This window comes from Motacilla alba, chromosome 1A (genome assembly GCF_015832195.1).
Source record: "Motacilla alba alba isolate MOTALB_02 chromosome 1A, Motacilla_alba_V1.0_pri, whole genome shotgun sequence".
NCBI classification, from domain to species: domain Eukaryota; kingdom Metazoa; phylum Chordata; class Aves; order Passeriformes; family Motacillidae; genus Motacilla; species Motacilla alba.
Window position 1 is genome coordinate 54,147,899 of NC_052031.1, and position 26,789 is coordinate 54,174,687.

Consider the following 26,789-nt stretch of genomic DNA (forward strand, 5'->3'; position numbering starts at 1 on the left):
CTTTTCTTGTCCAGCTCTTAGATGTTTTCAAATAAATGTCCTATCAAAAAGTGAACAAAACCAATTAAATATGTATGGAAGCCAGACTTGCACAGCTGTGTATGTACCCTTCCAGGTGCTTCCACTTTCAGTGAGTTGTAGGAGAGACAATTGTAATTAAAAAGCATTCTATCTCTTCCTATAGAAATACTTTTGCTGTCCTTAAAGCTCCTCCTATTACTTTTTCACAGCCTTCTCTAGGCTCACAAACCTGAAAAAAGTATTAAGCAACTTTCAGTTACCTTCTCAAAGTCCTGAAACATATAAAACAAGGCCAGTAAATTAATCTGTATTTAATATGTAATCTTTTGTGGCCGCAAATCTGGCAGCTCTTGTTTAGACTTGATGGCATCCTGTAGCTCAGAGATACAGAGAGATACTTTCATAATTACACCAATTATCTGTGAATGATGTTGTTACCTAGGTATTTTTACCCCTTTTTTCTTCTCTTCTACGGGAATGATGGTTAAACTCTAAAGGACAGGATGGGAGATGTCCATACCCAGTGTTATAGGTAAATAGCCCAATTAAGCTGAGTCAAATAATTTGCTAGAGCCAAATTACAGGGCAACAAAAATACAATTTATTTCGTGAATTGGATCGTAAATTTTGTCAGCCACGAATCAAAGGAACAGAGCCGAGCCCAGGACTCGACTCTGGGTGAACACAGATCTGACCCCCTGGCGCATCAGATCTGGTGAGTTCACAAAGTCTGCTTGGATCAGTCCAGGTTTTATACTCTTTCTTGCCGGGAGCTACTTTTCCTTTGTCCTTTTCTTAGTCTGATGAGCTTTCCTATGTTTCTCCGGTGTGGAATAATTCTATCTGATGAACAAACAGTGCAGACTCTGGAGTCTTGGGAATATTCATGCTGTCCTCTTGTTCTTGGTCTGGCGTGTGCAGATACCTGTCTCCGCCTTGGACAAAAGCTGCGTTGCAATACACAAACTGCGTCAGGGAAGACGTACATGTTGAATAGAGTTTACAGGAATTGGGTTTTTACATGCTAGTGAGATTCCCAGAACCGGCTGTTCATGCTAAGTTGACTATCTGGAATGATGCTATCTCTGGTTATCGTGGCCACGATGGGCTGCTGATGTCTCCGGCGTTCCGTGATTTAGTTGGAACTTCTCCTTCACCTGCTAATTTCAGCTTCTATTCAGTGTGCATCTGTGGATACTGTGTTTCAAATGAAGCATGAGGTAACCAGTTTCCCAATCCCTGTGGCTGATTCTGTGAGCTCAGTGGTTTTATGTCAGTCCCCAGTGACATGTCTGGACATGTACCTCAGTGTATTCTATCCCTTCTAAGTACAATCATATTTTATTCGAACATGAATTTTAATATATTTATAACACCAGTATAAATTCTCTTTTCTTCCCCACATTTCTGCTTTTGAATATCAAGGAATGTTACCCAGCTCACAGAAGCCCCCATTCACTTGGACTGGTGTTTCTGGACTCACCTCTGTGGAGAGAACTCTGGGAAGGGCTGTTTCCCACATCTGGGGGTATTCCTGGGAATGCCCACTTCAGGGATGAAGGCTGTTTTAAAACTCATTCAGCCTACTTATGGACTTTAGAACTTTGTAGAATTGAGGCCAGAGAGCTTAGCTTTCTGCAGATAGGAATCTTGAGACACTGCACATCTATTTCTGTGTCATTTATTAGTACATAATCCTGGTGCCTTAAAATTCAGACTGTCCTTTAGAAAACAGGAATATATTTCACATTTAATTCTTTAGCTCTAGAAATCCACTATGTACATGTAATAACACTGATCTGGTATAGAAACAATTTCCCTTTGGGAAGAAAGGAGCTGTTTTAAAGTTTCAGATTTGTTGACAAAATAACTACAATATTCCACACTTTCCTAGTTTGGAACAAATAATAATTCCTGCTGTGCTCTGACCATCTGTGGCTTATGAAAAATAAAGGATTTGAAATTTAAAGTAAAACTGAGGGGAAATCTCTGCTCTCCATGCATGTTGTAGGATGACTAAGCTCTAACTATAGGTGGTTGGAACAAAATGTCTCCTATTGTAGACTGTTATGTTTAGCTTGGAATTTCAGCCTGCTTCTTAGTGTTTCTGATTTAAACTTTCACATCCTCATTAAGTCCTTAATACAGTGCATTCCATTATTTATTTTTCCAAGGCTAATGTGAGTGGCACTGCTGTCAGGGTTACTTCACTTTCAGGCTGTAGTTCCATGATACCAGCCAAACTTTGCATTTTTTGTTTCAATTTTTGCATATCTGTGTTTCCCTCCCTAGCCTGGTGATAAATGGACGTTACCAGACCAGTGCCACACTGTGACCTGCTTCCCAGGAGATTACACAGTTCTGGAGAGCCACCACATTAACTGTGAGAGGATGCCAAAGCCTGTGTGTCACAGCAGCCTTCCTGCTGTTAAGGTGGAGGAAACTTGCGGCTGCCGATGGATGTGCCCATGTGAGTATCTGTCCGTGGATGCCTCTCCCTCCCTATCACCTGAAATGTTTTGACCACAAATGTAATGCTGAATGGAGCTTCTCAGCCACTGGACACTTCAAAGGTGACCAGGGTGGGAGGAATTGCCGTTTAATTGTTATACAGCCATTTAAGCAAATAATTAGGAGTGTAAGAGCCTTAACTGATGCTGGAATGCCTAATGCTACCTGCAAGTTTAGGGCCACTGATTTTTTGCATTAGCAGAGTTGACAGTGTTTTATCAGGGAATCTCACACTCCATTTCCAAAGCTGTGTGAGCTGGGAAGGAAGATGTATGGGAGAAACCAGGAATTTATCTCGGCAAGCTGTAAGCAAGCAACAGATTCTTGGTCCATCTAGGGGCTTAAGGGTTTGGCCTGCCCTCAATCAAGCAGGTGTAGTACAAAGACATCAACAAGAAATTCTCCCTGCTGCCAGATAACCTCGGAGTTTCTGAGCAGAGTGTCTGGGCAGGGATGACAGGAACAGGAATTAAGTGCATCCAATCACATTTACAGGGTTAGAGGGATGCAGCCCTGAGGCTATTTATTAAAACATAAGTGGGTTTAAATCTAAATTCATATGCTTACTTCTTAGAAGTAGATCAGAACCCTATATATATACACACACACCTCCTCTTCACAACATATAATCTCAATTTAAAATGCCCTCTGCTTAGCTGGCTGATTTAAGTACAATTTCTTCCAGACATTGCTTGAAATACCAAAGCTCATAGCTGGATTTTGATCCCTGAACTCTTAGACATAGAAAATTTTTTACACCCATTGTTTTGGCATTTCCTAAAAGTGTATTTGATGATCTAAATGCTTAACACTTGAAATCTAACATTTCTGTTTAGCTGCAAGGATTTTGAAAAAGTAGAAATATCTAAAATACTTATGGCTATCCATCTGAAGATGTTTAAAAGCTAATCTTAGTGATACCTACCCTTAAGAAGTGCATCTTTATTAAATTTCTTGGTCCTAAACACATAGCTAGCAACATGAGGGCATTACTTTTGGCATGCAAGACATACCTTCATAAAAAGCCTTCTGAAAGAGTAAATGAAAATAACCTTTTATACTGTGAGGTGACTATCAGAAAAAGCCCTATAGGTCACTTGAGTTAAGTTGAGCTGAGAACTGTTTCTCTCTTTATGAGTTTAATGAGCTATGGTACTCCCAATTTTTTTTCCTGAGGTTGTCCAACTTGTGAGGGAAAAGTAGGTAGTTTTCATGTTGCAGAAGGAGGGGACAACCCCCCACCCCAGCTGATTACAAACCCCTCTGGGTCAAGTCCTCTTGTAATGACTGCTCAGTGCAACCATGGTGAATCTGTGTCAACTAAAGCAACATCTATAGCAGCTGGAAAGGTTGATTCTGATGCTGTGTGAAACAAAACTCTCAGCAATCAGAAAAGCAGAGATGGGCATAGCAGAGGAGGTGCTGAGTAGGAGCTCAGTGTGAGGCGGCAGCACCTCTGTTGTTATGGAAAGAGGCTGGTTAGGCACCCATGAAAATGCTGCTAAATTGACTCATGGTTCACTCATTTAGAGAGCTAAAACAATTTCTAGCCATGGCTTGACAGTGTGGATGATGTGACGAATGCTTCTGCAAAGAGGAAGTCCTTGAAAAAGTGTTCTTAGGTTATCTGAGTTCTGAGGATGATTCAGGAGTTATACTGCAAAGGTGCTTGCTTGCTGAACTAGTTACCAATTTTACAGCAGCATGATTTGGAATGTGATTCATTGTTGTTGTGTGCTCTTATACTACTTTGAAATGGATCACATTAGTGTATCGTGTGCTACAGAAACCTATGAGAAATTTAAAAGGATTCCCAGTATCCTTAAATTTTGTTTTAATGTTCATGAATAAGTAAAGATTGAGAAATGTGGTTTTATTGCTAACTCATTTCATTGTTATTTATATATGAACTTTATAAGCATTTACGGTAAAATATCTGAAGATGCTCCAAAGGCCTCCCTCGCTCCACTGCTGTTTTTCCTGGGAAATTAAATTTGAAAGTAAATTAATAGAAAAAAGATTATTCCCAGCTGGAAGCAAACTACTGAATTATTAACAATGGTAATTTTCCCCCTTACATGTTTTGCTGCCATTGATTTTACTGTCCTTATCCTTTAAGCAAGAGATTTGAAAATATATGAGCCAGAAGCATCAGGTTTTGTTTTGGTTCTTCTGAGGTTATAATCTTCCTTGTTTTCCAGTTTTTGAAGAAAGAAAGTGTTTATAACCCAATGTCCAGGACACTGAGCTGTCAGCTGGCCATTAGTTTATCCTGTGCATATTATTTCTCTGCAGTTTTCCTGTTTCCTGTCTGAAAAACAAAGTCCCTGGGTATCAACTTGTGACATGTCTGATAAGGGTGAAATAGTGTTATTTGGAAGCAAATGTAACACTGTAGAATATCATGCAATGCAAAGGTTGAACAGTATGTTACAGTCTTTCTACAAACAGTAAGGGGATTTTCCCTGTTTAATTTTTACACAAAATCTATTAATAAATCATATTGAATCTGAATAAGTTTTAGGCAAAGGGATTTTTTACGAGTTTATCCAAATCATTTATGATACTTATTGTTCCCAGAGAAAGATACTGCAAAAAACCTCCATGTGTGATGAAGTATTTACCAAAGTTTCTTGTCAATGTTTGCTGCAGCATTTGCAATTCATTACCTTCCTCTCTTTCCCAATTAGTTGGTTTCCCATGCCCACAACAGTTGTGAAGAAACAGTAAAATTTAAAATGTTTTTACTTTTTTTTTTTGGTTGTTGTTCTTTATTTTCAGGTGTCTGTATAGGAAGTTCATCTCAACATATTGTCACTTTTGATGGGCTGAATTTTAAGCTGACTGGCAACTGCTCCTACATCTTATTTCAAGACTTGCACCACGATGTTGAAGTCCTGCTCCATGAAGGGCCCTGCAGAGCAGCACCCAGGATGAACTGCATGGACTCCATTGAAGTGAAGCATCGTGGTGTGGCAATGCAGCTCTTCAGTGACATGGCAGTAAGCAAACACTGTGAATTCGTCTGTGTATTGTCAGCTCATGCTGCCAAATTCAGGTTATGGGGTTACAAATGTCATCTCTTGATCCAGTTTCAGCCTATTTTTAACATTTCTTCTCCATTTCATGATACAATCAGTGTTCGCTTATTGAGCCAGACATGTATCCCCTCTTGTTCTCCCTGTTGCGCTGGTGTGCCAATGTCAAGAACATGGGAATTGGCAATGTGTCCCTGACACTTCTGCCAGAAAGGCAGGATTACAGACACGACATACTGCACTCTGATTTCCCTCTTTTGGTCCCTCACTATGTTTTGTCCATAGGAGAGTGCTCTGTCCCTCACAGAGCTGCACCTGACTGGCCAGCTGAAGGTCTAGGGAGTTGCTTCTCACCTTGTGTGAAACTGGACCTCAGCATTAGAAGAAAGGGTAGCTTAGTGTGCATTACATCTGTTTCATAGGCAGAGAATATTCAAACCCAACCCATTTTTCAGCCTCAGGCTGCTCAGACATACAGGTGTTGGCCAACTTGCCAAAACGATCTCTTCTGGCTCACGTAGCAAAACAGAGTGGACCAAAAGGCCTACACCAAATTCTGCATGGCGCTTGACAGCCTTGACTTTCACTGAGACATCATTTGAACCTAGTAGCATGAGGTTGTTAGTTTGTAAACATGTGGTGCTCAAAGATTGCACTTATATAGGAAAATGTTGGGAGAGTTGTTCATGTAATTCACAGGATGAAAGTCAAGTATTTCTGATTCTTTTAGACTCAATAAAAACCTTCAGCTGGCAAAATTGTTTCTTATGTCCAGATTCAGTTGGATCTTCAGGTATTTGTCAAGTCAAAATGTGCTTCAACTGTAAAATTGGGTTGATTTGTAACTGCTTGCTAGAACTGATGTGATGACCTCACCTTTTTTTTTTTAAACAGGTGACTGTTAATGGTGAAAGGGTTCTTATCCCCTATTCCAGCAGCTTGTTTGAAATCACTGCCTATGGAGAAATAATGTATGAAATCAAGTTCTCTCTTCTCGGACATAATCTCACATTTACTCCAAGAAACAATGAATTTATTCTTAGACTTAATTCCAAGAGCTTTTCTTTGGGAACAAAAGGGCTTTGTGGTAAGTTTGAAAATTAGTACTTTTAACAGCTTCCTGCTTGGGCTTGAACTTCTATTTATTTATTGCAGTTTGTGAATCTCCAAATCTGTAAACTCTCTGGGTGAACTGGTCCCACACTTTTGGGGGAATACTGGATATCTGTGTGTTTCTACTCTCATCCCTAATGTAACAGCTCACTGATGCCCAGTAATACTTTAGAAAGAACAGCAGAGATGGCTTTCTGTTTTTTCTTGCTTCAAGTTATCTTTTCAAGGAGATTTGTGCACTTTTTTTTGGATATGGTTTTAGTTTTAGATTCTTACAAATTTGCTTCTGTGAGAAAACTGACCAGTGCTTGCAGTGAAGGTAAAAAATTTGAAAGGACAACTGCTACCTGGGTGAGTTAATTCTACGGTGTCCTCAGTGGTGTAATCTATACAGAGATTGTACCTCTGTGGCATGACCTATATCTCTTTTAGTGAGGAAATGAGAAACAAGACCCAGGGTGTTTAGACCTCTATTGACAACAGCTATAAGGAATATCATTAATTCTTCAAGCCACCCAACCAGTGTCATCCACCCCATCCCTGTTTTTTTCTAGGTTTATTTTAGCGCTGATTATTCTTTAGTGAGATTTTTCTTTTCCCCTTACTCACCCTGCCAGGGCTGTGTGACCAGAACCACGTCAACGACTTCATGCTGCGCAATGGCTCTGCCACTGCTGACAGCAGCGTGTTTATCCAGGACTGGACAGTGGCAGACCCGGGCAAAGTCTGTGACAGCCAGAGGGAGGACAGGTGCTCTGAGCATGCGCCTGGCCACTGCCACCTGCTGCTCTCAGACCGCTTTGTGGAGTGCCACAGGATCATCACCCCCAACATCTTCTACAAGGCCTGCATGGAGAGCAGCTGCTATGAGGAGGAGGCCTGTGAGATGATCACTTCCTACGCTCACATCTGCAGGGAGTATGGTGTCTGTGTAGACTGGAGAACACCTGACCTTTGCCGTAAGAGTTTTACAATGTGCTAAAACTGATACAGAAATTGCCCTGCTTTGGGACGTCTCATTAGTGTAATATTAATTTTTTGAATGTTCCAGATCAAGTTTATTATACAAGTGGTATTGCAGATCTTGTAACTGGTTGGTCACCCACTAAGCTGAATGTTATGGAAGAAGTAGTTCTTGGTAAACTGATAACTGATAAAATTCCAGGCTAGGGGGAAATAACCTGTGAACAGATAGCCACAGCTATCTGACAGTACCTGGCTCTGCAGCCACCAAACCTTTGTGGCATCAGGTTTGCGCTGAGAGTCTGCTAGGCTCTTTTAGCAGCAGATATCATTGGTTTGATACAGACTTTGGACAGTCTGAGGTGGACAAAGAAACTCATAATTTGGACTAGTGGAACTGCTTCCCAGCTTGTCACTGTCATACCTGGCACAAAATAAGACTTTTCTTTGTAACAGTTTCCCAAAATCCTTCCTTTCCATCAAAGCTGAAACTTTTGAGAATGCGATGGAAGAGCCAGCGTGATTTTAAGTTTCTGCTACAGGGAAAATTGGGGAAATAGCCTCTCTTTGTGGTGTCATTTCTTGCCAGGACATGTCAGCTAGGCTGACTGAACCAGCTGTAATTTATTTTGCAAATCTTGTTCTCTTTCTGGCTTGGTTTTGCTTGTGTTTTGGAGGTGAAAAGTTTGTGCTGTGTAGCAGGATGTGAGTATTGCACATTACCAGAACCCAGTCAAGGCAAACAAGACATCCATGCTAGAGCCAAACTCAGACTTTGTATATCTTCTCTCCTAAATTCTTATAGGCAAGTAGTTCTGCTTTCTTTTCCTGTTTTTTTTTTCTTTTATTTTTTTTTGTTCCTGTTAGGAGGCATACCTAAAGATCTGCCAAAAATGCAAGGTATCAGTGAATACAAGTAAATAACTCTTGAGGTGACTTATTCTCCACCTTCTCCTGTTAACCTTTCTGCAATGATGGTTGTGGACATTGTCATGGTTTGACGCTGGCCCAATGCCAGTGCCCCCATGAAAACCTATTCTTTCCTGGTGTCTGCTGTGAGATGCGATCAGAGACAGAGCAAAGCAGGCCTCCACTTGTAAACAAAAGGGAAAAAAACTTTATTATTACACAATTATACAATGAACACACAGAGCAGAATGGAAACCTTTCAAACATTTCTCCTCCCCCCATTCAATTTCTCACAGAATGACACAAAACCTTAGATCTCTTCCCAGTCCATCACCCTTCAGATAATCAACTCAGTCCATCTCCACCCTTCCGACAATCACCTCTCATTTCATCAAGGAGAGAAGAGCCCCCTTGCACCACAGGTTTCCCCGTCACTCAGCACCACACGTCGTGACTTCTTCCTTCCATGTTCAGTGCTCTCACCACTGCACATGGACCAGAGCTGCCTTTAGGGTTTTTTTTTGTTCCTGTTAGGAGGCATACCTAAAGATCTGCCAAAAATGCAAGGTATCAGTGAATACAAGTAAATAACTCTTGAGGTGACTTATTCTCCACCTTCTCCTGTTAACCTTTCTGCAATGATGGTTGCGGACATTCAGATAGTTCCTCAGGATGTCTGGTTTAGTCAAGTGCCTTAGATGTGGATGTGTGTAGGCATTTTCTTTCCCAGCTACCTCCTCACAGAGTGTCTTGATGTTGGTTTTCTCACCTCCTGCCTCTATAGTTGAGTTGTTTATTGTTGCTTTGCCTTCTTTCCCTGGATACTTTTCATTTCAGAACTGGAGAACCAGCATCCTAAAGGCATGATACAAAAAAAAAAAAAAAAAAAAAAAAAAAAAAAAAAAAAAAAAAAGGTGTAAAACAAATGCTTTTTTTCATGTTTTAAACTCAGACTGGAGGAAGTCAGGAATATCAGTGTGAATTTGGCCTAAGCTTCCACTTAATGTTTGAAATATCTTTTGAAAATCATAGGTTACTGAACATGGTCTGTTTGGAATATAGTCCTAGAAAGCAGAGGGAGAACATCGCCAGCCATTTTCCAAATTCAGTGCCTCAGCCAGACATTGCAAATTGTAATGTCCAAAGCTGGATGTCAGCAGATTGCCTTAATAACTCTGTGCAGTTTTCAAATTCCTATCTGGTTACATGGCCTGTACAAGGATAGACAAAGAGTTGCTCATTTTAGCACTGATTGCATAAAAGTCTTGAGCATCCTAACAATATCATTGTCCTTCTTCCAGCTAATGCCTGTGTGCAACTGACAAAAATTGAAATTGTCAACATTTGATGAATCCAAGTTGCATTAATGACTAAATAGATACTACAGCTTAATAATCATGCTACCACTAAATGTTTAATAACAGTAGTACACTTCTGGATTACCCTGCTTCCCTCCTCCCAGTCCGCTGAATCCCTGTCATTCTTGTAGAATTTTACTTCAGGTTTTGTCATTCCATGTTGGGACATTCTAAGCAGTACAAATCCTTCCTGATTGCTCTTTCTGGGTGAGTGAGTATACTCTCTGGAATTCAGATATATTCAGCCTGGAAAAGAGGAGGCTTCAAGGTGCCCTCATTGTGGTCTTGCAGTACCTGAAAGGAGCCCACAAGAAAGATGGAGAGAGACTCTTGACAAGGGCTTGGTGTGACAGTACAAGGGGGAATGGCTTCACACTGACAGAGAGCAGGTTTAAGTTGGATATCCAGAAGAAATTCTTCTCTGTGAGGGTGGAGAGGCCCTGGCACAGGTTTCCCAGAGAAGCTGTGGCTGCCCTATCCCTGGCAGTATTCCAGGCCAGGCTCTGAGCAAGCTGGGATAGGGGAAGGTGTCTCTGCTCACGGCAGGAGGTTGGAACAAGATGGTCTTTAAGGTCCAGACCAAGCCATTTTATGATTATATGAAATAATTTGCTTTAACATGGAAAGGGTTAATGCTAGAGACTTTTTTTCTGTCACCATTGGCTGCTAGAAGAGTATGTGTAGACAGTTTAGCTGATGAATGTTTTCTTGTTGTTTGTTTGGGAGCTTGGGTTTTCTCTTAATGTTTTTCGTCAGGGGACTGAAAGAAAGTTTTAAAACCTTCACAGGCTGGGAAATAAGAAACACTTTTTCTAATTGAAGCTGTAGAGAAAAATAGACTTAAGGGAATACACAGTATGGAAGCTGTGTCCATAGGTTTTTTGAATAGCTGTAACCCTAATTTTGTGTTTGCTTTTAGAAAAAATATCCTCAGGTTTGTGAACACATCAGTAAAAACTTTGTTGGCTTACAGGGCTATACAACTTTAGTTGATTCAATTAATTTCTGTTTGTTAGCTTTCTTTAGTTGTGTGGGAACACTGCAGCCTATCAATTAAAAAAAAAAAAAAAAAGAAAAGAGAAATCTTTCTTATCTTTATTCAATGCTTTACTTTCTTTCTGTCCTGGCTATCTCTTAACCATGCACTGTTACCATACACATAAGATTTGAAATTCTTGTCTGTGGCCCAATGTTGGAAACAAAATTTGACAAGTGAACACTCACCCAAACCAATGTATTAGTGAGTCATATGTTGCTGCTGATTCATGTGGCCTGAAAATGTGGTTTGCTGATTTGTGCTGCAAGGGATCAGGTTCATTCTTTGGATGATGGCTTTCTAAAATGGAAAGAATTCGGAAGAAAGCTAGATAGGAAAGATTGATTTTAATATCTTTAGATCTTTTAAATAAAGATGGTGTTTTCTTCTCTGTCTTGCTCAGCGATGAAATGTGCCCCACATCTGATGTACAATCACTGCCACACAGCCTGTGTGAAGAGCTGTGAGAATGATACCGAAGTCAATGTCTGCAAGGATTATCCCACGGAAGGCTGCTTCTGCCCAGAGGGAAAGGTTATTTTTGGTGACAGCTGTGTTAGTGAAGAAGTCTGCACTCAATGTGTCAGTGAGGATGGAACACACCACCAGGTAACTATGTGCACAGCAACCTCTGGCAGTGGTTGGAGTTCACAGCTTTGAAAGTAAATCTGTTTTCCTTTTGGATACTTTATTTTCTAGCTTAGTTCCTCTTAATCTGCTGGCTGTCAGCCCCATTTAGCTCCCCTAGTGTGAAATTGGCTGGGAGTGGATATAAAGATCACAGATGGGACTGTACAGATCTGGAAAGGCATGACAATTCCATGTGGAGGGGTGTCTAGAGGAAAGAGAGGAAGAGTGATGGTATAAGTGAATATTTACCAAGATAACCATCTTCATTCAGCAGACTTTTATGAGTGATGACAATTTAATCATAAATCCTTTACTTAAAATGTCTTGCATTGTCTTTGCAAAGCTCACTGAAATCCTTATGAGGGGCAGTGGAGTGACAGGCATCAAACTCTTCTCTGTGTGACCAGGAACAGGCCCCAGGGAATGGCAGGAGCTGTATCAGAGGAGGTTTAGGCTGGATATCAGAAAAGGTTCTTCCCCCAGAGGGTGTCAGGCGCTGAAGGAGTGGTGAGACCAAGTCAACTTTTTGTCAAGTGGTAGTTTGTCTATGTGTATGTATATAATTTTTTGAGAAGAATTATTCCTTTGATGAAATTAATCATTTTGGTTTTACTGAAAATCCACTTTGCTTAGTTAAGGTAGCCGTCTCTGTGGCAGTATGGGATTGGGAAAAGTTATGGATGCTGGGTACCAGACTGCAGTGAAAAACGCTGTTGATTCCGGCATCACACAGTGGGTGTGTCCCCTGTTCCAAGTTGTGGGGGTGGTTCCTCTTCTCTCCCAGCTACTCAGCTCTTAGAGTTTGCACATGCATCAGCCAGTCCTCTTCAATCCAAATTTTTGTTATAGGATTTGAAGGAGAAGGGACTTTAATTGCAGTGTTTTATGGGCTTTTGATCCTTAATGAGATTTTTGGGGAGGATCAGCTCATGTACCCGTTTTGCCTCTCCATCATTGCAGGCTTAGCTTTGTGAGCAATATAATAGGCACTTGGGTCAAGATTTCCTTAAACTCCTTCTTTTCTTCTGGTGTTCATTCCTCTGTTCATTTCTACCCTAGATTGTGTTTGGGTTTATGGGATTTTAGTCCCAGAACTCAAACAGGGTGGCTTAAAACATGTAACTGTCTCTGAGTATAGGTGGAGTATGCTTAGATTTGTCCTTTTTTTTTTTTTTTTCTTCCTATCTCTAATGGGCTCAGCAGTGTTAGTTTTAAGCCATGGTCCAGAGTTTTCCAGATGACAGCATTTTTTTTTGGCATCCTGACCTGCTCTATATGTTCTCACCCAGAACCTGGATTGGTTGTGCAAATTAAAATGTCTGATAACGCATCCTTCCACTCGTACCTCCCTATTCACATGGGTGTTAAATATGCATAGTTCTGTGTGGGTAACTTTGACTGAAGCTTTAATATTTCCACTCTCATGGGAAGGAGCAGTGATTGAAAAATTATTCTCTATACTGGTGGTTTCTGGATGTGCTCATTACCCCCAGGTAGTCACCACAGTGACTAGTTAGAGGTGATATAGTGCTTTTCCAGTCTTCAGTCCACTGCAGAGTCAAGTGATGACACTCCAAATAGTCTTAATATAAAAATATGCGTTGAATATTTTGAATTATGAAAATATGTTGAATTAGGTAAATTAAACACAGAGAAATAAATAGTGCATATTTTTATGTGCATAGGGAATTCTTCTCTGTTTTACTAATTAGGGAAAGCATACATTTCTCTGTATTTCCCAAAATAATGCTGTTTCCCTTATTATTGCTGAACATGCAATCATGGTATGTAGTAGGACCAGTCCACTGTTACTCACAATAGCCTGCAATTGCATTTATACCTGAGCATTTTTGATGCCTGAAACAATAGTAGTTCCTCATCCCATCCATGCATTCTTTACATCTTTTGCTAGATTGGCACATGACGGTCATTGCAGAATTATGTGTCCCCTTAGTTTTTTACTGTTAACAGAGCAGCCAACCCTTCATAGATAAATCTTCATAAATCTTCTGATTTTCCAGGTTAATGTAACTCATCCTCACCCCCTCCCATCCTCCCATCCCATCAGATCAGAGCATAGGATTTCTATATAACACTCTCTTGGGGTTTTTTCCTTCAGTACATGGAAACATGGATTCCTGAGAATGAGCCCTGCAAGATCTGCATGTGTCTCGATAACAAGAGGATAAACTGCACGGTCCGACCCTGCCCGACTGTCCAACGTAAATTCAATATTATTAATTAATGTTATTCAAATGTAGCTCTGTGATTGGACTTGAGTTGATGTTCTGGTTCCTGGCTTCCTAGTTTTTATCCAAACTTGTTTTATGGGTGTTTTCTCCAGCTGTCCAGTGTGGTCCATGTGAAGTCGCTCGCCTGCGCAGGGGCTCTGGCCAGTGCTGCCCTGAGTATGAGTGTGGTAGGTTCTTGTAAACTCTTGGAATCTTCTTGGTCTGTACTTTTACCAGATATTTCTAAGGTATACAGTCCCTTTTAAAAAAATATTTAGTTCAGTGCTGCATTTTTGATACCACTGAATTGTTGTACAATCATCCATGTGGAAAACCAAACAGCTTGTAAGGATGGGTCTCCATTCACTTCCAACTTTGCCTCTTTCTGTAGCAGATGAGGAAGGGAATGGAGCAATTTTTTTTTGTCTAAATGACATTAGAATGTTTTTTTCTCAAGCATTTATTTTTGCATCATCTATATTTGCCCATTAAATGTAACATTAGAGCCTTAATCCCCATAACCAGAACTTGAGCACTTCTTTGAGCTATTTTGAAAACCAACTCTGACCTGTTGAACTCTAATGTACTTCATATTTTAAGACAGCAATTGAGTGTGAGTTGAATGGGGATGTACAGGGGTGTGTGTGTGTTTTCTTGAGGACTTAGTAGGCGTGGTTCTAACCACTCTCTGAATTTCTGTTCTAAGTGTGTGACCTGGTTTCCTGTGATTTGCCTCCTGCCCCTATCTGTGAGTTTGGCCTGCAGCTTGCCCTAACCAACCCTGGAGAATGCAGACCAAATTACACGTGTGGTAAGATCATCTTTCCTAGCAGGGAGTGTCACAGAACCACTGCATTTGAGCAACACTGACAATTTCCTTTAGGCATTATTTTTCCCCCCTCTGAAAGGTTTCATTTTGGTGCCAATGCATGTGTAATGATTTCCCAGACTTAGCAGAAATGTATTGCTGGCACTTGGAGTACACTTTCAAATTAAGGACAAGAGAAACACTTTACTCTTGGACATGTGTTCTCTGACCCTGATGTTTATTTTATAAGTCTTCCTGTTTGTGTGTGGAACAAGAATTTTTTTGGCAGGGCAGAAACCTTTCTGAGTTCCCAAACCAGAGCAACCTTTTATATCTGTGTTACTCCTCAGGCTTTAGGAATGTTTATAACACTTTGAGGTGGTGATTAATGCCTTGCTGCCAGAGAACTGTCCTGTTCACTGGCAGCACTCTGAAAATCCACGAGTTTGACATGGTGCCCACCTTTTCCTGCCAGCCTGCAACAGGGAAATGTGCAGCTCCACCCCAAGCCTTTCCTGCCCATTGCACCGGAGGCTGACCGTTGTCAAGACTGAGTGCTGTGACAAATATGAGTGTATCTGCAGCTGTAGGAACTCCACAGTGAGCTGCCCTCTGGGGTATATCTCCCAGTCTCTCACCAATGACTGTGGCTGCATATCAACCACCTGCATTCCAGACCAGGTAAGGGAAGTGAGATATCTTTTCCACGGATGGGAGTGTCTTTTTCCACACAAAGGGGCAGCATCAGAGCAAACGGGCAGCCAGCTAGATGTGAATAAACCCCCAATGAGACTGCTGGAAAGTGATGCCAGGACATTTTTAATTTACAAGTGCCTGAATAAAGCACACTATTACTTCATACTGTTGCTTTTATTACAGTAATTTATTTTGACATAACCAGTCAATTTTTTGTAACTTTGAGATAATATTAAAAACCATTTGAAACTTAAAGGTTATTCAAACATCAGAAATTTCAGAGGTGATTTTTGTTTTAAGGTAACACAGATACATACTTTGGGACCACTACCATTACTATATATTCTTCCAATCCCATACTAAATTTGTTGACATATTCGGTACACTTTAGACCTAAAATTCCTTGTGCTCATTGATTACTTTTGTTGCTGTCTTTTAAGAACTATATTACCACTTTTAAGTTTTTGCCAAATTATGACTCTGCAAAAGCTTCACCAGGGTGTATTTTTTCTTATTTTGCCTTTTATTAAGTTGTCATGTTAACCTTTAAGATAAAGTTACTTAGGGAAGAGGTTGCAGGGCAATGTAACTTTTTCATTAAACCTGAACATAGGGTTACCTTGTCTTGCAGCACAGGACATCTGTTTTTGTCTTATTGCATATGTTCCATACCTTCTTGGTGATTTCTCATGGGCAGACCCTCACAGCACTGACTTCCTCTTCTTTGCAACACAGCCATCAAACTCCAGCTCCTAGCTCCCCATTCCTACTTCCCTTCTTAGTTTGCACTTTCCTTCTCAACCAGCTAACCCACTCTCTTGTAGCACTCTTCTTCTCATTGGTTACAGCTATGGTCTGTTAAAGTCAGGCCTGTTCCTAATCTTTGATAATTGGTACAGCTGCAACTCCTCAGGGGTGAGATTACCTTCTGCACTACCTTTATTTTCTTACATTCTATCCCTCCACAGACATCTACCTTTTATTGTCCATTTTTAAGTACTTCATGACCTTTTATAATTTATTTTACGTCTCTGAGACTTACTTGCTCTAGCTATAAAAATAAATTTTCTCTCTTTAATACCAAGCTGTAAATTTACTAATAGGAAGTTCAATATGAGGGATGGCTCTGCTTTTTACGGGTAGCCGTGGTGGCCAGTTGATACAAGAGGATGAAGGCTTTTAAGTCCATGAGGGATCTTTTTGGATCAGGTGGTTTAGCTGGAAGAAGTTTTGTCTTCAAGGCTCCTTCTAGAGGACTTACTGTTTATTATCCCTAAATATCATGTCACATTATACTTACAGGGAAACTGAGACCCTGGGCAACTCCACTGACTGCAGATAAAACTCTCCAATTTATTTTCTGTAAAAGAGTAGCTTTGTTTGTACTTATTTTTCCTTTCCTCAACAGGCTGACCACAGTTTTAAGACCTGTAGCATTTCTAAGGGATTAAAAATATTCCATAGAATTTATAATTGGTTTCACACTTTAAAATACAGCCTTTTGGAACCAGCAGTGTGCTCTGACAGCAGCAGTGTGCTCTTTTATGCATGAATTATTGCATTTAATAGGTGTGTGTGCACAACAACATAGTCTATCCTGTTGGGACAACCTGGGAAGATGGATGCAGGGAATGCTCTTGCAGCAGTCTGAGAGATGATGTTACAGGACTTCAGATGACAGAGTGTCATGACAAAGAATGTGACACGTTCTGCTCTAGGGTAAGTAACACATAAACTAGTGCATTACCCAGCAGAGCCCTGGTGGGGACCGGCAATGATCCCTTTTAAGCCTCCTTGTTTAGAGAGTAACCAGAGAAAATTAGAAAAATAAGTGTTGTAGCAATGGATTATCTTGGGAGTAGAACCTAAGAGCATGAGTCTGAGCATTACTGACTATATTTTAGGGTAATTGTTTTAGGATTGCATCCTGCTGCCAAGAAAATCAGTGACAAATTTATTTTACATTTTGATAGAAGAAAAACTGTATCCTGAAGTGTCTGTCACTTACACCACTTGCAAAATAAGTTTTCATGATGTCTGAAGTTCAATTGCAGATGTCTTCTCTAGCTCAAGTTCACTTTCTGAAGTTCCCATTTCAGCTCTGTCTGTTGCTAAGCTCTGCCTATTGTAGCAGCAATAACACCTCTAGGTGTTATGCTGGGACCTTTATTGTTCTTAGACATGTACTACATCCTATAAAACCCTGTAGTTTGCTTTTGGAAGCCTGCAAAGGAGTGTAAGCCACTTCGTTGTGTTGACTTAGATGGTCAAACAGGAACAGATAGATAATTGCTACAAAGAGTTGGTAGAGGAATGTGACTTAAGCCAGATATTAGGAAAAGGTTCTTCTGCCAGAGGCTGTTCGGGCACCAGCAAAGCTCCACAGGGAATGGTCATGGCCCAAAGCCTGGAAGAGCTCAAGAGGTTGGGACATGGTGAGATTGTTGGGGTGTCCTGTGCAGGGCCAGGAGCTGGACTCAATGATTCTTGTGGATCTTAAATACTGCATCATTCTCTAGGACAAACCAAAACCCCTAATCCATTAGGAAAAAGCCAACAAAGCAAGTGCAGAGTTTGGTGAGTAAGTTTGAGGATGCCAAATGCAGGAAAAAACCATGAGAATAGATGTGGCAGTTTTTACCTGTTGCAATACAATCCCTTCAGTTTCCATGTGTAGAAAAGACTTGTCTATATTATGGCAATTTTAATGAAAGATTAGGTCTAAAGTATCTGGATGTGTTTCAGCTCATAGCAATAATTTATCAATAATTTGTTATTCCAATAAAATCTCATTAATGCAGAGCTACAGTTCCTTGACATTGCAGCATCAAAAAAATCTGGTTAAAAATACATAAAAAGACTCAGTGGAAACGATGCCAGTTCTTTGTGGGAATTTGTCATTTCTTCAGCTCCTTTAATGGTTATCAAGTGTGTACAACCAAAACTGTAACTGTTAACTACCTGGATGGCTCAGATTTTTTTTTTCCTTTGTTTACTCCTGATTCAGTGGATATACATATCAAGGATATCAGCAGTGCTGTCATCCAGTTTGAATTGACCTTAAAATTATTTTTCAGTTCAGATTAGATGGCATTAAAAGTTTTATTGATATCAAATACATACTTCAATCATGAATCATTACTAAGATGATATTTACTGGTTATTAATTTCATTGCCAGATGTTAAAGTTGTGCAGTATCATTTTTGACAGTGTTATCTGATTTCTATGAAAACAGCTTGGAGGTTTTTTTTTAAATCTTGCTACACAAAAAAAAAGGAAAAAAAATCCTAAAAACCCCATAACATGTACTAGCTCTTGGATTTTTACTTCTCTTGAGTTTGCCATGCAGAAAGTGGCATCTGATACTTCAGATGCTTCAGACATGTATTTAGCGGATAAAAGTAATGTAAAACCAAATGCTCACCAGCACAACTTTTCTCACAAAACTGGGTCAAGGTCTGGAATTACATTTTATGATGTTATATGAAATAAACTTCCATATCAAAGTCCATTGATTATCAAGGTTTGCTAATGTGCTTCATATTGCAAATCAGGGACAGTTTATGAAGGGAGGGAACAGTTCGGAATGCCTCAGTAATTCAGTTTGACCAAAGTAAAATTATGCTTATTTTTTACAGGTATTTTTTACATGAACAATATTATGTGACAGGACATCTTTCCTTGAACTCTGTGCTGAGATCAGGGTTATGTTTTGCCTCTTGGAGACTGCCTGGCTATTACATATAGAATACTTTGTTTCTAATTAGATTAAAGCTTTTTGCTTTCTTGTACTTAGATATTTCACTGTTTCAGTATTTGGCTGCTTGCTTTAGGAGATTAATATGTATTAAAAGTGAGAATTGGGATTCCTGTTGTTTCTGTGGGTTGGGGTTTTTTTTGACCTATTTTGCTGGATTTAGAAGATTTTTCTGTAGTAACAGAGGGCCTACTGTTAAATTTTCATGCAGCTTATTTAGTTTTCCATGAGTAGGTGTTAGACTCTGATGAGATACATAATCTCTAGCATTGCATAGTAGTTTCATTTTGCAGAATTTTTTTCAAATGCCTTTTGCAGGTAAACTGTTGCCTTAAACTGTGTTGGACTTGACAGTGCTGGGTTAATGGTTCAACTTGGTCTCAAAGGGTTTTTTTAATGTAAATGATTCTATGAAAAGATGAAAATATCAGTCAAAACCAGTCCCTGGATTACATGTCTGAGCAACCTGCATCTTCCCTCTGCTTAAACATGTCTCAATGTGCTCAGACTGAATCCTACCCTCCAATTTTCTGGAATGGGAAGGGCAGTTGCGAGTGCTGGTTAATCTCCAAGATGTCACAAGAGCACTTTTCACCTTTAATTTGCCTTTGTAAAATACTTCTATATATATAAAAAGGGGTTTAAAAATATTTAACCCCCCCCCCCCCCCCAATAATTATATCTGTCCTTTTTCAAACACTCCTTTTCATAAAAGGTTGCTAACATTAAACATCGATCCTAAAAGAAAATGCTGGAGTTGATGTTCTTATTTGCCTCCTCTTTCTGGATAAGAAAGTCCTTTTCTTTTCTTTCCTCCTCCAGGGCCACAAGTACATTGTGCCAGAAGGGGAGTGCTGTGGGAGATGTCAGAAAACTGCCTGTGAGGAGCTGCACTTTTGGCCTCGGGGTGATGAAGATCCTCCTTTGCATGAGGTGAGGCACCAGTGGGATGGACACTTTCCTTTCTCACAAAAGCCCCTTGGAATTATTTTTTGTTCCATGGAAGGAGATTATTAAGATGATAGCAGCTTTTTCTTCTACACATCAAGCAGCACTGAGAGACAATGTTTTGGGTATTCTGTGACCTACCCAGTCAATTCCCACATGTGCATCCTCCCCACCCTTTTTTGGGCCAGATATTTTGTGTACAATTACTAATTTCAGCCATGGTAGCTTCTAAGGATGTTCATTGGGTACAATGCCTCCCTGGCTGTCAGCTATTTGTTTAAATTATCCCAGTTAATTTGTATTGCAATCTGCTGCTGCCTCAAAAAAAGAAGCTTGTTAAAACGTTTTGCAACCTGCCTTTTTTCTTGTTTTAGCATGAGGATTTCTTAATATGGATCACTATACTTTTTTACTTCATTAAACAAGCCTTCAGAATGCCTATTTTTGTGTCCCACTGTCTCTCACTGATTTTTTTTTGTGCTAACACATTAATAATTATACTCTGCAGTCTTTTCCTTGCAACATCTCCTTGTAACTCTTCTGTCATTAGTGAAGAATTAAGCATTTAACCCACTAGAAGAATGTGTTTCCGAACTTTCTGAGCAAAGATGTTTGACTGTGGTTTGGGGACCTAATCTTGAGTTTTGCTGTTCTTGAAGTGTATTCAGAGCTGTATCAGTGGAGGAATTAAACTACAAAGCAGTGAGAGCTTCTCCCAGCACTGAACTGTGGCAGCATCTTCCTCCTGGCTGCTGTTCCCTGTCTGTTCCCACAAACAGCACTTGAAGTTCCTGCTTTGTCTGGCCTGTGTGTGATGATGATAAGAGAACTATCAACAGGATCTCGTCTGTTCTACATTTGCAAGTGTTTCAGGTCTAGAGCCTCTGCTAAAGCCTCCTTTGGGCTTAGCAGAGCAGATTTGCAGCAGATTGCAGCAGAAAAAGGGGCTGCTCAGCTGCAGTGAAGTGCAGCCAGTCACCAGGGAATAAATGCAGATTTAACTCCAGTTAGGAGTGCTTTTCCTTCTTCATATGTTATTTGACCTATCCCTTTTGAAGGATACTCCTCTAATTCTTATTCTCTACAAACTCAGCATGCTCTATAAACTGATTGTCACAGAAAGGGTTTGTGGAGAACTGTTGAGTGACACTGTTCCTGATGCAGTAAATGTGCTTTTGGCAAGCCAGCATCTGGCTGTAGTGGCCTTCCCTCTATCCAGGGGCACAAATATCCCTCTATCCAGGGGCTGCTTGTGTTTAATTCACATTCAACTTCCCTCCCCTCAGGTCGGCACGGAGTGGCGATCCCCCTGGAACCGCTGCATTGTCAATGAGTGTGTCCGGGTGAACAATGAGGTTTTTGTGCAGCAGAAGAATGTTTCTTGCTCCCAAATGGATGTGCCTGACTGTCCAGAGGGAACTGAGCTGCGCTGTGACCAAGTGATTGACTGTTGTCCTTTCTGCAGATGTGGTAAGGTTTGGGGCATGGCAAACAGGATCACTCCAGCATGGATTGTTTCATGGGGTGATTTTCTGATTCTCAACAACAATTTTTAAAGTGTGTGTTTTGGAAGCATAGCCCCACTTTGAAGGGCTCTTGTGTAATTCAGACACTGAGTACAGAAGCACCTGCTGCTGCATCCAAAGCCCCATGGACAAAAGGGGAGGGGGGGATTCTTCCTTCCGGTGCCTGTATGGAGCCCACAGGAAAGATGGAGAGAGACTCTTGAAAAGGGCCTGGAGTGACAGGACAAGGAGAATGGCTTCACACTGACAGAGAGCAGGTTTAGGTTGAATATGCAGAAGAAATTCTTCCCTGTGAGGATGGTGAGGCCCTGGCACAGGTTTCTCAGAGCAGCTGTGGCTGCCTCATCCCTGGCAGTGTTGCAGGCCAGGCTGGATGGGGCTCTGAGCAATCTGGGATAGTGGAAGGTGTCCCTGCTCATGGCAGGAGGTTGGGACTGGATGATCTTTAAGGTGATGATGTAAGCCTATGATTCTATAACTCGTAACATAGTCTTGACTCAAAAGTCTAAATCAAAGCATTTGGGCAATTGGCCTCAACCTGGGAAGACTCACAATGGTGTTTAGTTAACAAGTGTGTGTGCATCCACAGGGTGAGGAAGGAGCAGTAGAAGGAGGAGAGGATATGTGCTCACTAAGTTGCAGAAAACTGGAGTTCATCTTCTGAAAGTGTGAAGCTTGAACTGGAGGGGAAAGTTTATTATGTTCTGCCATATACTTGTTGAAAAAGAGCTCAGCCAGAGATATTTTTGTGGAGCATCATGTATAGCTCTGACAATACCTTGTGGCCTTTCAAGGTATGATGTAAGGGGGCTCAGTTATGCCTCTTTACAGTGAAACTGCAAACAAATTTCTTCAAGCTGGAACTGTACTGAGTCAAAAGAGCATAGCTGTGGTTGATTAAATCTTGGAATTGTCATTCTAATGGTAATGCTAAGTGGAATACTTTGTTCTTTTTCAGAGCCCCTGAATGGTTGTCCTTTGAATGGCACTGTTGTTGGGGTAAGACACAAATTCCTTTTACCTTTTGAGATGGCAAGATATTTAAATATATGAATGAGCTTTTGAAAGACACACACTTGTCAGAATATACACACACAGAATACAGGGCAGCTTTTTTTCCAGATAGAATCTCTGCAAGGAAGGCCTTGGAGTAAAAGCAATGCCAGGGGGCTCAGCATGTCTATGTCCAGCTCCTGACTCTGCCAGTGTCTTCCTATATGACAATGAGCATCTCTGCAAAATGGGGACAGGAAAGTTTTCTTATCTTGAAGGATACTTAAAAAGAGTGCTTAAAAATGGTGGTAATCTGCATTTTGTAGTGGTTTGCAGACTACCAAACACACAGGAACCTCTCAGCGAGGGTTCATCTCCCTAGTGATCCTTGCCCACTTTGGGGAAGCAGAACTTTCCCATATTCTGCTTAGAGGATAAGGCAGATTAAAGCAAGGATGGAGACTTCCTCCACCAGTGTGGAGGGAGAGGTATCCCTGCTTGGCTATTAACAAGAACAGGAAAGCTGAGCTTCCTCCCTGTTTGACCTCTTTTCCCTTTCAAGATCCCTGCTGATATGCCCTGTGAGGAAATTTTTTCTGAACTGCATATTTAATGGATAGAGTAAGACATGTTTAACACAGCCCGTGGTAGTGGGAGTAATGGGAGTTAAGCATCTGATCTCATTTATGCCAAATTTATCTTTGGAGAGCTCTGTCAATTGTCCATTGTTTCCCTAAATCCATATTCTGGCAGCACCTCTGGTGTTGAAGAGCTCTAAATATTCTCACCATCTCCCAGGGAAACAGGTTCTCTTTAGTCATTTAACCTAACTTAAACATACTCATTTGTGCTTTGTCAACATGGGTCTTCCTTTTTCTTTTATTTAAAAGTAAATGTACTCCACATATAAAAATAAAAATAAAAATAAATATAAAAACATTTATATAATATTTATATTTATATATTATTCTAGTGGTGTGGCAGAGAGAACCTTTCTCCATCTATTTCTTGTGGTTTGGATATTTTTTTCATAGTCCAAAGGCATAAGTTTATCAGTTTTTAGAGCTAAAACCATGTCATCAAGCATTCATCATTCTGTGTAGAGATGACTTCCCTGTAGAATTAAATCAAAGGAAAAACTCTTGTTTTTCTTGTCAGAAAAGACAAGCTTTCTTGTCAGAACACTGGTTTTAAAAGTGATAAATTCTGGAATAATCTACTTTCTCTTTGATCCCTCTACTTCTTTCCTTTATTGTATGTTGTCAGAACTAGTTGGCATCCTATAAAGACAGTATTAGTAGGGAATATCAAGCAGGACAGTAATTAGCAGCTCTTGCCACCTTCTCTTATACAGGATTATATATTCCATATATATATATATAATTTCTGTATTGCAAACCAAAGCTGTTTCCAGTTGTGTGCTGTTCTGTCATGACCAACTAATTTTTTTCTCTTCCAACAAAATGTTCATCTGATCTGTCAAGTAAAGTACTTTTTCTTTCTTCAAGCATTTGAAAATATTTATAAATAATTTAAAATGAAACATAAGCAAATTCTGAAACAAAATGTCACATTGAAGGCAAAATGAGAAGTGTCTGTGTTTTGAAAACTTCAAAATAAAATGTCTCAGCTTCTGCAATACTGGAAAAAATTCCTAGAATTTCTTAAACTAGCTTCATTTAATGACTTAATATAAGTTAATTAGCTGTATGGCTGAAATATTTTTAGCACCTGGTGTCACTACAGTTTTGTTTTGTACTATTCTCTGCTTCGGTGACTGGTTCCAGAGTCCTGGTCAGAAAGGAAGATATGGTGTCCTCAGAAGTTTATACTTCCTGGATTTCAACCCCTTTATGTTGGGTCCTTTAGGAATAGGCTTCCAGTTTCATTTTATATCAAGGGAAAACTTTCCTTCATTAACTCCTTCCCTGAATAGTTCCAAGTTTTTAGTCTTTTACTGCATTTCTGTTAATTGACTGTGTCCTTAATCCCTTTACATTTTTATCATGTATCTGGTTACCAGAATTATATTCCAGTAATTTGGTGTGTAGCATCTACTCTGCTGTTCTTAACAATGCTGTGGGTTTTAACTGCGAGCTTCCAAGCAAGTGGCTTGGAAGCAAGCAGGTATTTACCAAAAGGATTATCTGTATCTCTCATCTGTTTTCTCAGGCTTTTACTGAGTGACATTTTTGAAGGTGATCGGAGCAGATCTGAACTTTATGCAGGTTATTTTGGTGGCGCTGGGTTAGCAGGGGTTGACATTTCATTCCAAGGTAGCCAAGAAAGCACATGATAGGTGTGTTATATAAAGGGAAAAAATCTGTATCAATCCATTATTTTGTTCAGTTCTGTCATGCTAAGCAAATTTGGGATCAGGGCAAGACCTTCCCCCAAAAGCTCAAGGCACTTGTGTGTGAAGATTTCATTTCAACACATCTCTAATAAATTCCTATGTTCCTGCCTCTCAGAGTGATTATCATGTGAGTTCAACTTTATCTATTTTGTACTTAATTGGAATGTTAGAACTGTTAGAAGAATCCATGAGGATATCAGTGATATCAGTTGTGGCTTTGTAGACCCTTTCTTTATGATGTTAAAGCCTAGAGCCACTGAGGCATTCTTTGATAAAAAATGTCATGTGGTCTGCACTAGAGCTGTCACTCTGGTGTCTGACTGCTTTCCAGTCTTGAGATCAAACAAGAAATCTGGATTTTCATAAGATATTTGCTCTCTATCTGTTGTGGTGTAACCCCAGCCAGCAGGATCAAGGAAAGAATGGGAAGGGTGAAAGTGAGAACAATCCTGGGATAAAGAGGGTGAAAGTAGAAGCATTGCAAGCCAAGCAAATCAAGGAATTAATTCACTGCTTGCCATGGTTGAGCAGGTGTTCAGCCTTCCCAGGCAAGCAGAATGGTGCTCCTTCTTCTCCCAATTGTATGTTCTGATCATGATGCCATAAGGTCTGGAATATCCCTTTGGTCAGTTGGGGTCACCTGTCCTGGCTGTGTCTCCTCCCAACCACCAAGGCACCCCCAGTCTCCTCAGCAGCCTGGAAGTAGGAAAAGCAGAAAAGGCTTTGGCTCTGTGCAATCCTGGCTCAGCAGTAACAACATCTCTGTATTATCAACCCTGTGTGCAGCATGAATCCAAGCCACAGCCCCATTCCATCCACTGGGAAGGAAATTGTCTGTACCCTAGGCAAAACCATCACGCCCTCCCTCTCCAGGAGCAAAATTTTGAGTGTATCCCCATACCTGCCTCCGTTGAGGTTTTTAACCCTCCAGATTAATGATAGTCACTACAAAAGGTTAAATCTGGAAAGCTGGGGAATCCCATGTTCAGGTCTCAAGCTAAGCTGTTAAAAGACAGGAATCTCCCCCTTGGTATTGCCTCTTTCATCATGTTTTATGTGGAGGATCCTTTTTCTGGACCTCAGGAGAGAGTCATTACTGTTACTGGTTATAGAGACCTGAGCATCTCTGTTGTCTTGAGGCACAGAATAAGAATGTAGTTAAAATTCTGTCCTCAGAACATTTGTACTTCACAGTACAGACTCTAAACTACCCATACAAGCACTACTTTTACACTATTACTCTGGTTTCTTGGTTTTTTTCTCCACTTGTTTCATGAGCATTTAATAATTCAAAATGGAATCTGAGGATGTGCACAGTACCAAGTGAAATCAACGGTGGCATTCCATTAATATCTGAAGCACAATTCAAATCTTTCATAATCTAGCAAAATTGTCTACTTACCTTATTATTTTCCTTATTTATTAGTTTTTAGAAGTTTGTGCAAATCTTGAGTAGGCTGTTCGCACTTTTTCCCTTTGACTTTTGTGGTTCGTTATTTTGGGGCTGAAATGAAGGACTTTGCACTTGGGAGGAAGAAAGAGTTTGTCTTTAGAATTCCTTTCAGTGTAGGGTAACCAATTACTGACTCCACATACTTTTATTTCTTAATAGTTTGGCATTTTTGCTCTGCATTTTAAATGTCATTTTTGCTTGTTTTGAAAAGGTGATGGGATCCAGAAAACAAGGCGCTGAGGAAGACCTCAGGGCATTTGAATTGTGCTCAGCCTGATTTGCTTGTAACTGTGGACAAAGTAGAGTTCTTCAATCACTAACTTTGCTTTTTAAAATTTTGTCTTTTCTTAATTTTAAGCTTTTATGCCTTTAGAGAATCCAAGCTGTATTGTTACAAAAACAATAGCAAGCAATTTCTGCCCATAATCTGTGGGTTGTGAT

At 40.2% G+C, this 26,789-nt stretch overlaps 1 protein-coding gene across 1 annotated transcript in view; it reads left to right on the plus strand.

Annotated features, from left to right (window-relative positions):
- The window catches only part of VWF (von Willebrand factor), a 122,596-nt gene that overhangs the window by 83,435 nt on the left and 12,372 nt on the right, over positions 1 to 26,789 (plus strand). The window contains exons 34-46 of the mRNA XM_038153087.1: positions 2,314 to 2,491; positions 5,314 to 5,534; positions 6,465 to 6,657; positions 7,301 to 7,642; positions 11,353 to 11,558; positions 13,699 to 13,801; positions 13,924 to 13,998; positions 14,517 to 14,621; positions 15,094 to 15,299; positions 16,884 to 17,033; positions 19,895 to 20,005; positions 21,307 to 21,490; positions 22,505 to 22,545. Coding sequence (XP_038009015.1) covers positions 2,314 to 2,491; positions 5,314 to 5,534; positions 6,465 to 6,657; positions 7,301 to 7,642; positions 11,353 to 11,558; positions 13,699 to 13,801; positions 13,924 to 13,998; positions 14,517 to 14,621; positions 15,094 to 15,299; positions 16,884 to 17,033; positions 19,895 to 20,005; positions 21,307 to 21,490; positions 22,505 to 22,545 — 2,115 coding nt within the window. The remainder of the gene's footprint in view (positions 1 to 2,313; positions 2,492 to 5,313; positions 5,535 to 6,464; positions 6,658 to 7,300; positions 7,643 to 11,352; positions 11,559 to 13,698; positions 13,802 to 13,923; positions 13,999 to 14,516; positions 14,622 to 15,093; positions 15,300 to 16,883; positions 17,034 to 19,894; positions 20,006 to 21,306; positions 21,491 to 22,504; positions 22,546 to 26,789) is intronic.